The following is a 13,317-nucleotide window of genomic DNA, read 5'->3' on the forward strand; positions in this document are numbered from 1 at the left end:
GTGAACAGTGGCTGAGTATGGGATTTTGGATTTTCTGTGGCTCATTTTATAGGGTACAACTGATTAACTTTTTAAACCCTTTTATTATGGGACATCAAACATGTACAAATATAGAAGTATATAATAACACCCATTTACTCTTCACCCAGCTTTAACCATTGACTCACAGTCACTCTTGTTTCTACCCCTTATCCTCTCTGTCTCCCCCCACCTGTGAAATTATATCATTTCCTAGTGGATTACTTTTTATCAGTATGGAGTAATCTTTTCTTTTACTTCATTTTATTGGTAGTTAAGTACTTCAAGAAGACATTTTAAATATTTGAATATTAAAAAACCAGCTTTATTGATATAATTGAAATACTATGTAATTCATCCATTTAAAGTCTACAGTCAGTGTTTTTTAGCATGTTCACAGAGTTTTGAAGCTATTAACCACATTTTAGAACATTTTCATTACCCCTAAAAAACCCCATGCCCATGAGCAGTCACTCCCCATTTCCCTTCAGTAGCCGCAGGCAACCACTAACCTACTTTCTCTGTAGATTTGCCTTTTCTGGACATTTTATATAAATGGAAGTATACAATATGTGGTCCCTTGAAACTGGCTTGTTTCAGTTAGCGTATGTTTTCCTGGTACATCCATGTGGTAGCACGTTTCACTACTTCATTCTCTCCTAGGGCCGAATGGTATTCCATTGTATGCATATGCCACATTTTATTTATCTGGGTATCAGTTGATGGATATTGGATTGTTTTCACTTTTTGGTTATAATGAACATCCTGCTATGAACATTTGTTTACAGGTCTTTGTGTGGACATGTGTCATTTCTCTTAGATATACAGGCTAGTTCTGCTGGGTGTGTATAACTTACTGGGTTATGTGATGACATTATATTTAACCTTTTGTGGAACTATCCTACTGTTTTCCGTGTATTACATTTATCATTTTATATTCCCGCGAGGAACACCTGAGGATTTCAGTTTCTCTACATCCTTGTCAATACTTGTTATTATCAGTCTTTTTATTATAGCTGTCCTAGCGGTATTTCATTATGGTTTTGATTTGCATTTCTCTATTGGCTAATGATGTTGACCATCTTAAATGTGCTTATTGGCCATTTGTTTATTATTTTTGGAGAAATGTCTGTTCAGATCCTTTGCCTATTTTTTAATTGGCTGGTCTTTTTATTATTGAGTTTAATAGTTCATCATGTATTCTAGATCCAACTCCCTTATATATGATTTGAAAATACTCTCCCAATTGGTGTGTAATTTTTTCACACTGTTAATTGTATCTTTGACCAAAAAAGTATTTTAACAACAGAAAATGTGAGAAAAATGGTGGAAAATCTTTCAGCCATTCTTATTGAGGGTTGAGTAATGGCATATATGATAGCTGACATGTACTGAAATTTTTGGTTTCGTATTTTGTATTTTTTCTCTCATTCAGTCTGCACCAACGTCAGGCTAGTTAAACCCTCAATGTCCTGCAGCTTTGAGAAGCAGGCTGTTCCCACTCAGAAAGGGGTACTATTGTAGTCTTATAGCCTAAAGAAGGATTTCCAAGGAAATGAATTTCTCCATTGAGGAGTCCATCACCTCTGACTTAAAGTGCTGTGTCAGGTGGATCACCTTAAAGATTTGCTCCTTAGTCTCTGGACTTGGTTGGAGTTAAAAAAAAAAAAAAAAAAAAAATCTCTGTTGCATTTCATTTCACATAGTGAGTTCCCACTGGCTTTGATGATGGAAAAGGAAGTAGCTGGGAAAATGAATCTTTACAAAGTTAGTTTTTTCATATGTGGTTATATAAAAACCCATACATACCCATACATTTACAAGGAAACTTATTGAAAAAGAATGGAAAGTCCAGTATTTGCCTGGCCCATTTATAGCCATTGATTAACAGGTGCTTCTATTTAGCTATATTAGAGACAGTGTATTAGAGAAGGAATTTGGCCTTTTCCCTATTGTCATGTTTGAAACATTTTAGGTGTGCAGTGGTGAGTTTAAACTACAAAAGAAATAAGTTTGTATCAAGAAATGAGAGACAGAATAATTGGGAAGGAACTTGATTTGGTAGTTATTTTGGGAGGACCTTATGGTGTATTGATTGAAATCAATACTTAGGTGTTGTCTGCGTGTAAGGTGTAGTTTTATGGGGATGGAGGATGGAGGAAATTGTAATATGTCAGAGACGGGAGACAAAGCCCTGCTAGGTGATGAAATGGTGTTCAGAGACTAGAGGAAACTTAAATGTTAGAATACAGGCGAGTAGAGAAGGTGCAGACACTCTTCAGTGATATTATGGGTTCCAGACTGCTACAATAAAGTGAATCACACGAATATTTTGGTTTCGTAGTGCATATAAAAGTTATGTTTACACTGTCTTGTAGCCCATTAAGTGTGCAATAGCATATGTCAAAAAAAGTAACATCTGAATTAAGGACTACTTCATCCCTAAAAATGCTAACAGTCATCTGAGCCTTCACTGAGTTGTAACCTTTTGGCTAAGAGAAGGTCTTGCCTCAGGGTTGATGGCTGCTGACTGATCTAGGTGGTGGCCACTGGAGGTTGGGGGTGGATGTAGCAATCTAAGTCTTAAAGGAAGACAGTAATGAAGTTTGCCACATTCGTTGACTCTTCATTTTATGAAAGAATTCTATGTAGCATGTGATGCTGTTTGGTAACATTTTACAAAATTGAAGTCAGTCCTCTCAAACTCTGCTACTGTTTCATCAACGAAGCTTATGGAATATTCCAAATCCTTTGTTTTCATTTCAGCAGTGTTCACAACATCTTCACCAGGAGTAGATTCCATCTGAAGAAACCACTTTGTTCGCTCGTTTATAAGAGACAACTCTTCATGCTTAGTTTTACTGGGAGGTTGCAGCAATTAAGTCCCATCTTCAGGCTCCCCTTCTAATTCTAGTTCTCTTGCTGTTTCCACATCTGTTGCTGTCTCCTCCACTGAAGTCTTGAGCCTCTCAAACTCATCCATGAAGGTTGGAATCAACTTCTTACAAACTCCTATGGAAGTCAATATTTGACGCCCTGACACATGAATCACAAGTGTTCTTAATGGCATCTAGAATGGTGAATCCTTTCCGGAAGCTTTTCAGTTTACTGTGCCCAGATCCATCAGAGGAATCACTCTCTACAGCAGCTATGGCCTAATGAAATATATGTCTTAAATAATAATATTTGAAAGTCAAAATTACTTGAACATGGGCTACAGAATGGATGTTTTGTTAACAGGCATGAAAACAACATTAATCTCCTTGTACATCTCCATCAGAGCTCTTGGGTGACCAGGTGCATTGTCAGTGAACAGTCATGTTTTGAAAGGTATCTGTTTTTTTTCTGAGCAGTAGATCTCAAGAGTGGGCTTAAAAATATTCTGTAAGCCATGCTGTAAACAAATATCCTGTCCTCCAGGCTTTGTTGTTTTATTTACAGAGAACAGACGGACTAGATTTAGCATAATCCTTAAAGGCCATAGGCTTTTCCAAATGGTGAATTAGCATTGGTTTTAGGTTAGTATCAGCCACATCAGTCCCTAACATGAACGTTAGCCTGTCTTTTAAGGCCGGGCCTTGACTTCTCTTTTCTAGCTATGAAAGTCCTGGATGGCATCTTCTTCCAACAGAAGGCTGTTTTGTCTAACTTGAAAATCTGTTGTTCACTGTAGTCACCTTCATCATTGATCCCAGCTAGATCTTCTGGATCACTTGCGGCAGCTTCTACGTCAGCATTGCTGCTTCACCTTATACTTCCATGTTGTTACAATGGCTTCTTAAACTTCATGTACTAGCTCCTGCTAGATTCCAACTTTTCTTCTGCAGCTTCCTCTCTTAGCCTTCATAGAATTGAAGAGAGTTGAGGCCTTGCCCTGGGTTAGGCTTTTGCCTAAAGGGCATATTGTGGCTGGTTTGATCTTCTATCCCGACTGCTGAAACTTGCTCCCTATCAGCAATAAAGTTGTTTTGCTTTCTTATCGTTTGTGTGACTGCTGAAGTAGCATTTTTTTTTTTTTTTTTTTTGAGACAGAGTCTGGCTGTGTTGCCCAGGCTGGAGTGCAGTGGCACCATCTGGGCTCACTGCAAGCTCCGCCTCCTGGGTTCACGCCATTCTCCTGCCTCAGCCTCTTGAGTAGCTGGGACTACAGGCGCCCGCCACCACGCCCGGCTAATTTTTTGTATTTTTAGTAGAGACGGGGTTTCACCGTGTTAGCCGGGATGGTCTCCGTCTCCTGACCTCGTGATCCGCCTGCCTCTACCTCCCAAAGTGCTGGGATTACAGGCGTGAGCCACCGCACCCGGGCTGAAGTAGCATTTTTAATTTCCTTTGAGATCCTTTCCTTTGCATCCATAGGTTGGCTGTTTGGCGTAAGAGACCTGGCTTCTGGCCTGTCTTGGCTTTTAACGTGCCTTCCTCACTGAGCTTAATCATTTCTAGCTTTTGATTTACAGTGAGATGTGTGACTCTTCCTTTCACTTGAACACTTAACGGCTATTGTAGGTTAATTCATTGGCCTAATTTTAATATTGTATCTCAGGAAATAGGGAGGCCTGAAGTGGGGTGGGGGGTGGGAAGAGAGATACGGGGCAGAGACAGGTTGATGGAACAGCCAGAACACATGCAACATTTATCCATTAAGTTGGCTGTCTTATATGGGAATGGTTCGTGGCACCTCAAGACATTTAAATAGTCACTCAAAGATCACTGATCACAGATCACCATAACAGACATAATAATAACTGAAAAGTTTGAAACATTGAGAGAATTACCAAAATGTAACACAGAGTCATGATGTGAACATATGCTGTTGGGAAAATGATGCCACAAACTTTCAATTTCTTAAAAAATGCAGTATTTACAAAGCCCAGTAAGGCAAAGTGCAATAAAACGAAGTATGCCTGTATTTTAGATGGATAAAGCACTGTAAACATGAGAGAGAAAGCAACTGGAGCTAGCGTGGTGAGAAATGGTAGATAGTGTTTGAAATGATTTTAATTCCTAGCTAAGGATTTGGCCTTAATTCATTAAGAATTGTGGATCCATTGAAGGTCTTTTTTTTTTTTTTTTGGAGACAGGGTCTCACTCAGTTGCCCAGTCTGGAGTGCAGTGGAGCAATCTGGGCTCACTGCAGCTTTTATCTCCTGGGCTCAAGTGGCCTTCTGACTTCAGCCTGCTGAGCAGCTGGGACTACAGGCGTGTGCCACCATGCCTGGGCTAATTTCGTTGGTTTTTTTGTAACAATGATGTCTCATGGTGTTGCCCAGGCTGGCGTCAAACTCCTAGGCTCAAGCAATTGTCCTATCTCGGCCTCCCAAAGTGTTGGGATTACAGGTGTGAGCCACTGCCTGGCCCATTGAAGGTACTGAACAGTGAAACTGACATTGATTGATTCCATAAATACTCATCCAGAGCATTGCCTGGATTATATTAACCATGGGGTGTTAACTCAGCTGAGGCAGAGGCAGGGTCTGACATTAGTGACAGCAGGTGCTGTCTATTGACACTCAAGGTCTATCAGTTTCCTTTCTACTGACTTTTCATCCTGATGGTGATAATAGCTACCACTTATTGATTTCTGTGTTGCATGCTTAATGCTAAGTGACTCATCCTTACAGTGACTCTGAGGCATATGTATATTATTAATGCCTCTCTTTAAAATGAGATTGAGATTTAGTGGAGGTAAATGCCTTGCTCCAGGTTGCACAACTAATATGTGGCAGATCTGAGATTTGGACCCCAGGCCATCCTGTTCCAAAGTCCATTCTGCTAATAGCGCTAAATGCTGCCCTGTACTACCTCTCTGATGGTGTAACACTGCCAGTGACCTTTGTGAGCCTCACTTCATTTGGAGTGCTCTGTATTTGCCTCCATGGTGGGTGTTTCTCCTCTGCAGAGCTTCCAGTTCTCTCTTTAATACTGCAGGTATCCCAGGCCTGGAAGGAGCTGCTTGTATGTAATGTGACACATCTCTGCTGTCACCCATTATGTGTTTATAATTTACGTGTTTTCATATACTAGAGCAAGGCACAATTTTTGTACTACTAAAACAAAGCACTCAGTGTACTACTGGTTTAGCTGTGCATCGGTGACCAAGATCACAGTGCTAATACCTCTAAAATGTTAGGGTGGACTGCATGACCTCTGAAACGCCTTCCAGGTCAGCCTTTTGTTCCTAGAGTTAGGCATTAAGAAGGAATAGTGGTTCCAGGATTCCAGGATTCTGGATGCTAGGGAGAGTATGGTCCAAAAAAGCTGTCATTCTTTTCAATCCTGACCCCTCACACTACTCTCAGTAACATTGAGGATCATAAACTTTGTAATAATCTGGCTTCATGGATATTAAGTTCTATTTAACATCAACAACTACACCTGTATTCATATCATCTGCATTGCCTGAATTTAGAACTGCTCCACTTTCAGAGTAGCTTCCATAGTCACTTTCTGTGTATTTTCTACCCCTGAACATTCCCCGCCCCTTCATCTTCAGTATAATCTGTATGTATCTATTTCTGTTTTCTTTCTTGTTTTTTTTTGAGACGGAGTCTCGCTCCGTTGCCCATGCTGGAGTGAAGTGGTGTGATCTCGGCTCACTGCAACCTCTGCCTCCCAGCTTCAAGTGATTCTCCTGCCTCAGCCTCCTGAGTAGCTGGGATTAAAGGCACCCACGACTATGTCTGACTAATTTTTGTATTTTTAGTAGAGACGGGGTTTCACCATGTTGGCCAGGCTAGTCTTGAACTCCTGACCTCAGGTGATCGGCCTGCCTCTGTCTCCCAAGGTTCTAGGATTACAGGCGTTAGCTACCGCACCCGGCCTTCTGTTTTCTTTTTGTCACCTGAAACTGGGGTCTCACTCCAGACCAATCAAATTAGAAACTGATGGGTTGGGGCCTAAGGCACTGGTATTTGTTAAAAGTTCCTGTCACTGTTGTGCTGTGCACTTAGGGCTGAGAGCTGAGTTGAAAGTGGGCCCATCTGGCCACTGTCCACTCATTGGTCCCCTTTCATTACCATTCCTTAGTTGTGAATAATTATAAACATTATTAATAATTATTAAGGAGTACAGTACTAGTCACTATGTGTTATTTTCTATTTTTAATTTTTAATTGCAGTTTTACTAATCCTCATCCACTCGACTATCTTATGTCCCAGAGCCCTATATCTATCTGATTGATATAACTTTAAGTCAGTTAAATACACTTAAAGCACAGGGTTAAGAGGGCTTTATTTATGGATTCCCAAAAGGAGTTCAGATTGTGGAACAGTATATTCAGCAACATTTTAAAAAAAGATATGCGTATGTTTATAAAAACATGCATACTTAGAGTAAAAAAGATAGAAAGATATATATGAAAATATTGCATGATTATAGGTGATGGCATTACAGATGGTTTTTCTTTTCATGTCTACAGTATAAATTTTCTACAATGAACATGTATTTCTCCTATATTTAAAAAAATCTTAAAAAGAAGATATACCCTAGACAAAATAGGGGGGTATGAATGTGTGTGTTATTAATATTTTTAGCTCCTGAGGCTAAAATATTCAGTGGGGATATTGAGAATAGTACCATACTGAGAGTGAGTTAATAGCAAGGGTTGGCATACAAAAGTTAGGATTTGGATCCTTGTTATTTTTGTTTTTGCTTATTATAGCTAAGCTAAACTTGTCTCATCTGATGGTTGGTATTTTGTTTTGTTGAACAAGTGAGTGTCATGAGACTGTTAGTCCATAACAGGGCAGAAGAACATGATGACATAGATAGTTTACTGTTTTTAATGCCAGTGGACTAACTTTAATATCTGTTATCGGTGCTTTCAGAAACACTATGAAACTAGGAACAGAACGTCGACCTAGTATCTGTTCATCTTTTCGCATTGGCTTGTTACCGAAGTTTAACAACTCTAGCGTGCCTTTGAATTTTAATTTTAAATAAGACGCAATTAAAATAAGTGGTTTAGATGAAAACTTAACAGTAGTTATCTCTGGGTTCTGTTAAGTAATTTTAAGGATATTTAAAAAGTAAAAACAAAGCACTCAATGACTAGTAGATGTTTAGTTTCTACTCTTTCTTTTGTCAAAATAGAAGGTGGGCGAACCTATTGCCAAATAATGGGAAAACAGCATTGTGTGGTGATGTTTCAGTAGGGTGTTTTCTTCTGAAATGCTGTTTTGCTAATCCTTGGGGAAATTTGGCTGTGAGCATGCAATTATTACATTTTTATCCACAGAATGGGCTAAAGTTGGCATCACATCCCTCATGGTTGCCAGAGGCAACACACTGATTTAATTTGTGCCCCTAAAATATTTGAATAATTTCAGTGATTTTTTTTCCTGATGCTACTTTGGTTGTTTCCTTTCCAGTATCCATCCCACTGTTTGTTGCTCCCCAGCCTCTCTGATTTCACCCTCCCTGAGTTTTGAGACACTTGTGTTGGTTGATGAGAGTGGAATAATTGAAAGTCCAGATGATTGTCCTGAGGGAAGCCATGCGGGTGTCCCTGACACATCCTGGGGCAATGCGGGTTGGAATGCTTTCATGGTCCAGCCCGCAGTGGATGAATGTCTGTCCTCTTAAAGACTGATAAAAACAAACAAATCTTAATTAGGCATATTTGAAATTCCATGTGGAGCCTGAAAAATGGATACTAAGAGAGCTGCTTTTGGGGGATTTTGAATTCTTTTGCTGTAGAATTTGAGATTCCTTGAGATCTCCCCTTTATGATTCTGTCTTGCTTTGCCTTTGTTTTTTTGATATACTAACTGATGTTTAACAAGGAGGATCACCAGATGGACCCAATTCGAGAGTGAACATCTATTCTCCTAGGTTAAGAGTCACAGAAGCATAAGGGTAGAGCTGCCTGTTTCTTCAAGAGCTGGCTGCTGCCACAGGGCAGGCCACCTCACACTAGCATGCATTCTCTAAGGGCTTTGGGTGGATATCCTTTTCTGAGCACTGCTTGTACAGGCACAGATCATTTTTAGGGAGCAGATGTTTGTTTTATCAGTACACCCTCGAGATAATCAGAATGGGGAAGAAAACATTTAATTCTTGTACCCATTGTGTCTAGAAACTCATATTTTTCCTTTTTTAAAATGCAGAGTGGACACAGATATCTACCAGATATCTTCGAGAGCAGTTGGCCAAGATTTCTGACTTTTACCACATGGCCTCCAGCACGGGCGATGGCCCTGTCCCTGTGCCACCAGAGGTGGAACAAGCCATGAAGCAATGGGAATACAACGAAAAGCTAGCGTTTCACATGTTCCAGGTAACCTTTTGAAGACATGCAGAGTTGTGTGCCATGCTTTTAAGAAGACAGCAAATTCCTTATAGTTTGGTGTTCTGGGGTTAAATCCTATTTTTATATGAACCAATACATTCAAAGAAAGCAGTCTGACATTTCTCGTATCGAATTGTATTCAGGGTGACACATCTGCCCTGGGATGACAGCTTATTATACATATTGATCTTCAGCTTTCAATCATGTTAGCTCTTTTAGTGCTATTAATTACTTTGTAATTGCACTATTAAATGTAATCCTTCTAAACCTTTTATTTTGCAAAATTCGATATATTTATTCAAAAACACCTTTGTGCTGATGCCTTCTGTGGTAGCAGACCTCCCTTAGACCTAAGTTGTTCCAGAGAAATGTCATCTTAATTCAGCTGCAGCTGAAAATACAAACATTGCTGAGGGGAGGGAGGGGTAAGGGCGTTTAGGAATGACTGAACTCTCACCCAGACAAGCGGATGTAAATACTGTTGACCAGAAGAGGGCGCTTGGGCTCATAATTACCTTATTCATGGTAAGGTAGGAGAGATGACTTCAGTTCAAGTCTTATTATTAGCAGAGATTTTAGTACCTGTTATCTTGATTAAAGAGGGAGGGGACATGTGGTTTCTAAATTTTCCCTTTAGAACCTTTATTATAATTTTCATGCTCTTCTTCTAAGAGGTCAACATAGGAAAAAATAAGGTCTTTTTGAGAAGTAATATTGTTAATTTTTAAGTCAGTAAAAATAAATTCTAGTTCCATTTAGAAGAGGGACTACTTTAGTGCTGCCCTGAGCTTTTATGACTTTTACTGAGCTCAGAATTTAGACTGCATCTTGGAAAAAGTATCTCTCAGCAGATAGGTGATAGTATCTGAAACTAATTTTGGGATAGTGAAAGAAGCTATTAAGGGGGCATTGGGTCTGATGGGATTTTCACACTTTTGTTAAGATGATGGCATGAGCAGTGCTTATTTTCTTTATAATTATCACTGTTACCCAAGTTTCCTTCTATGAGCATGAGTTCATACTCCCCCGAAATCTAGCCAGGACCCTGACACACACTGGGGGTGTGAAAGCTTCTGATTTTTTTTTTTTTTTCGTTGTTGGAATGAATTTTTCTCAATTTGGAGCAGATTTCTAAAAAACAAAACAAAAAACTATACAAAACATATTAGTTATTTGTTTTGTTTAGAATTTGGACTGTGAGCAATGAGACTATGTTTAACAACAACAACAAAAACAGTAGTACAGTTAGACTTAAGCATAAGAATGACAGTGCCTTTTTTGTTTTTCTCTTTAACATTATTAATGTAATTTTTCTTTGTTCATTTAAGGAAGGAATGTTAGAAAAACATGAATATTTGACATGGATCCTGGATGTTTTAGAAAAGATCAGACCAATGGATGACGATCTTCTTAAACTCTTGCTACCACTAATGCTGCAGGTATAGTACATGTCCCCTTGAGGCAGTTGGTTTTATGGGCAAGAAATGAGTCTGATAAGAATGATTAGGTAAGTGGAGGAGGAAAAGGAAAAATATCCTGTTGAAATGAAGGAAAAAATGTCTTTGATGCTATAACACATGAAGTGATAAAGGCTTCTAATAAGTTTTAGTCATCATTTGTATTAACCATGTTGGTAGTTTTTATCCATGTGTCCTAATTTTTAAGTAATTTTACCCACATTGATTTCTCCTATCACTGAGCAAAGCAACCAACTTTTAAAATACTGTCTCCATATAATAACACAAATTTCTGTGAAAACAAAACAAATCATCCCTTTTGAAGGTAGAGGATCTTCTACATTCTTTTGACAAGTCTTTGAGACTTTTGGGATAGGAAACTTTTTATTTTGATGATTGGTCTAAGATGTGCTTAAATTTGATGTATCTAGATGAGATTTGTTTAAAAAAATTCTTAGGCCATGCATGTATTTGATAATTCAAGCAAGATGGAAGAATATCCAATGAACGGCAGTTCTCCCTTTCACTCTCATACCCTCCCCACAGACTATACTATAGGTTCCTGTGTCTCTCCCCTGAGATAGTCTGTACCTGCACTGTCCATTACAATAGCCACTAGCCAGATGTGGCTACTGAGCTCTTGAAATGTGACCAGTCCAAATTGATGTGTGCTCTAAGTGTAAAATGCACACCAGATTTCAGACTTAGTATGGAAAAGTGTATAACAGTAATACTTTTTATGTTGATTACCTGTTGAAATGATAACATTTGAATATATTGGGCTAAATAAAATATTATTCTAATTTTTGCCTGTTTTTTATTTTTTTCATGGCTCCTAGAAACTTTAAAATTATACGTGTGGCTCACATTCTATTTCTATTGGACAGCACTTGCTTTATACCTTTGAAGTTTTTCTTTTTTAAATGAAAAAAAGTCTGTGTTAAAATAGTTATTTAACCAAGACGCATAAGACATGACTGAAGTCTGGTGTCCTTCTACTTCTCAGTATTCAGATGAGTTTGTTCAGTCGGCCTACCTGTCTCGTCGTCTTGCCTACTTTTGTGCCCGGCGTCTTTCCTTGCTGCTGAGCGATAGCCCCAACCTCCTTGCTGCCCACTCACCCCACATGATGATAGGACCAAACAACTCGAGTATCGGGGCCCCCAGCCCTGGCCCCCCCGGCCCTGGCATGAGCCCCGTGCAGCTGGCCTTCTCAGATTTTCTTTCCTGTGCACAGCATGGTCCCCTGGTTTATGGACTTAGTTGTATGTTGCAGGTAAGTCCTTGGCCCTTGTTATTTTATGTTAAAATTCAATGTGGGAAGTGATTGAGTTGGGAATGGCATTTTCAATTCTCTAGTTGACTTTTTACAACTCTAGTTTTTTCCTCACCCACGTAATTTATTGATTGAAATTTTATGTTTTTATTTCCCTATGATGGATCAAGCTGAGAGAAGATTTGTCGCATTCGTCTAGGAGAGTGTTATTGCAGTTGTCCTTTATTAGGGTCATTAAGCAGTTCAATTAAAAATCCTTCAGGGAACCCACAGAACAAGTCAGTTGTATTATTGTTCTTCTGGAAAGACAGCTTCTCCAGCTAGCATTTTTAATCTTTCTCAGTTCACATCTTGGGTTGGTTGCCTGTCTGTGTTTCTTTAAAGTCCAAATCATGTATCGGGCTCCGTTTGTCTTCCAAGCATTGTTGCTTGTGTAGTCCTTGAACATCCAGTAAGATGCTGGTTGCTGGGCTGATACTACCAGGAATATCAGGAATGAGATACAGTCCTGCTCTAGAGGAGCTCACAGCTTAGTGTTCTGTTCGTATTTCTTGAGCTCTTAATGTGTTCTGCTGTATACTAAGGAGCTTTGAAACAGAGTTGACCCTCAAGACATGGTCTCCACTCTCAGAATTTACTGTCTTTTCAGGAAAACTGGGTCATAAATGGACAGTTTCCAAATAATATGACAAGGGCTGTTGGGGAGATACACAGGGGGCCAAGGCAGTTGAAAAGGGGAACCTCTAGCCCAGCCTAAAAATCACGGAGGCTTTGTGAAAGAAATTTTTTAGTTCTTCTAATGAGTTGAGAAAGATCAAGTAAAAAGAAGTAGTAAAAGTTTCTTGGCAGAGGAAACGCTATGGGAAGAGGCCCAGAGGCTGGTCAGTTATCTTTTGTGTAGGTGGGTATTAGTGGGACATACATTATAAACTCTGTTGGGGGTCAGGGCATAGAAGACGCCCTATGGGCCTTATGATTGAGATGTCGTCAGAGGGTTTTATGCAGCAAAGTGACACAGGTAGTTGTGTAATGTCGTTAGATTGATTGGCCACAGTAGAGGGAAGATTGGTGTGGGGGGTGGTAGGAAAGAAGGAGGCTTGCAAGGCAAAGAAATCAGTTTGGAAGCATTTCAGGGAGTTCAGCTTTGGACTATTTTGGATTGTTTTGTCCTTTATTTAGAACCTCCAAATGGATACGTTCAAGAGTTGTTACATGTCCAATTCTGCAGATTTGGGCAGACAGTTGGCTACTTGTGTGGATTCGAATCCTTCAAGAACTTT

At 39.4% G+C, this 13,317-nt stretch overlaps 1 protein-coding gene across 9 annotated transcripts in view; it reads left to right on the top strand.

The window, feature by feature from the left end:
• Positions 1–13,317, top strand: part of MED12L (mediator complex subunit 12L) — a 344,195-nt gene that overhangs the window by 62,050 nt on the left and 268,828 nt on the right. For all 9 annotated transcript variants that reach the window (XM_055250839.2, XM_063620247.1, XM_063620245.1 and 6 more), the window contains exons 6-8: positions 9,123–9,292; positions 10,633–10,743; positions 11,768–12,037. In XM_055250839.2, coding sequence (XP_055106814.2) covers positions 9,123–9,292; positions 10,633–10,743; positions 11,768–12,037 — 551 coding nt within the window. The remainder of the gene's footprint in view (positions 1–9,122; positions 9,293–10,632; positions 10,744–11,767; positions 12,038–13,317) is intronic.

This window comes from Symphalangus syndactylus, chromosome 17 (assembly GCF_028878055.3).
Source record: "Symphalangus syndactylus isolate Jambi chromosome 17, NHGRI_mSymSyn1-v2.1_pri, whole genome shotgun sequence".
In the NCBI taxonomy this organism is placed as follows: Eukaryota; Metazoa; Chordata; class Mammalia; order Primates; family Hylobatidae; genus Symphalangus; species Symphalangus syndactylus.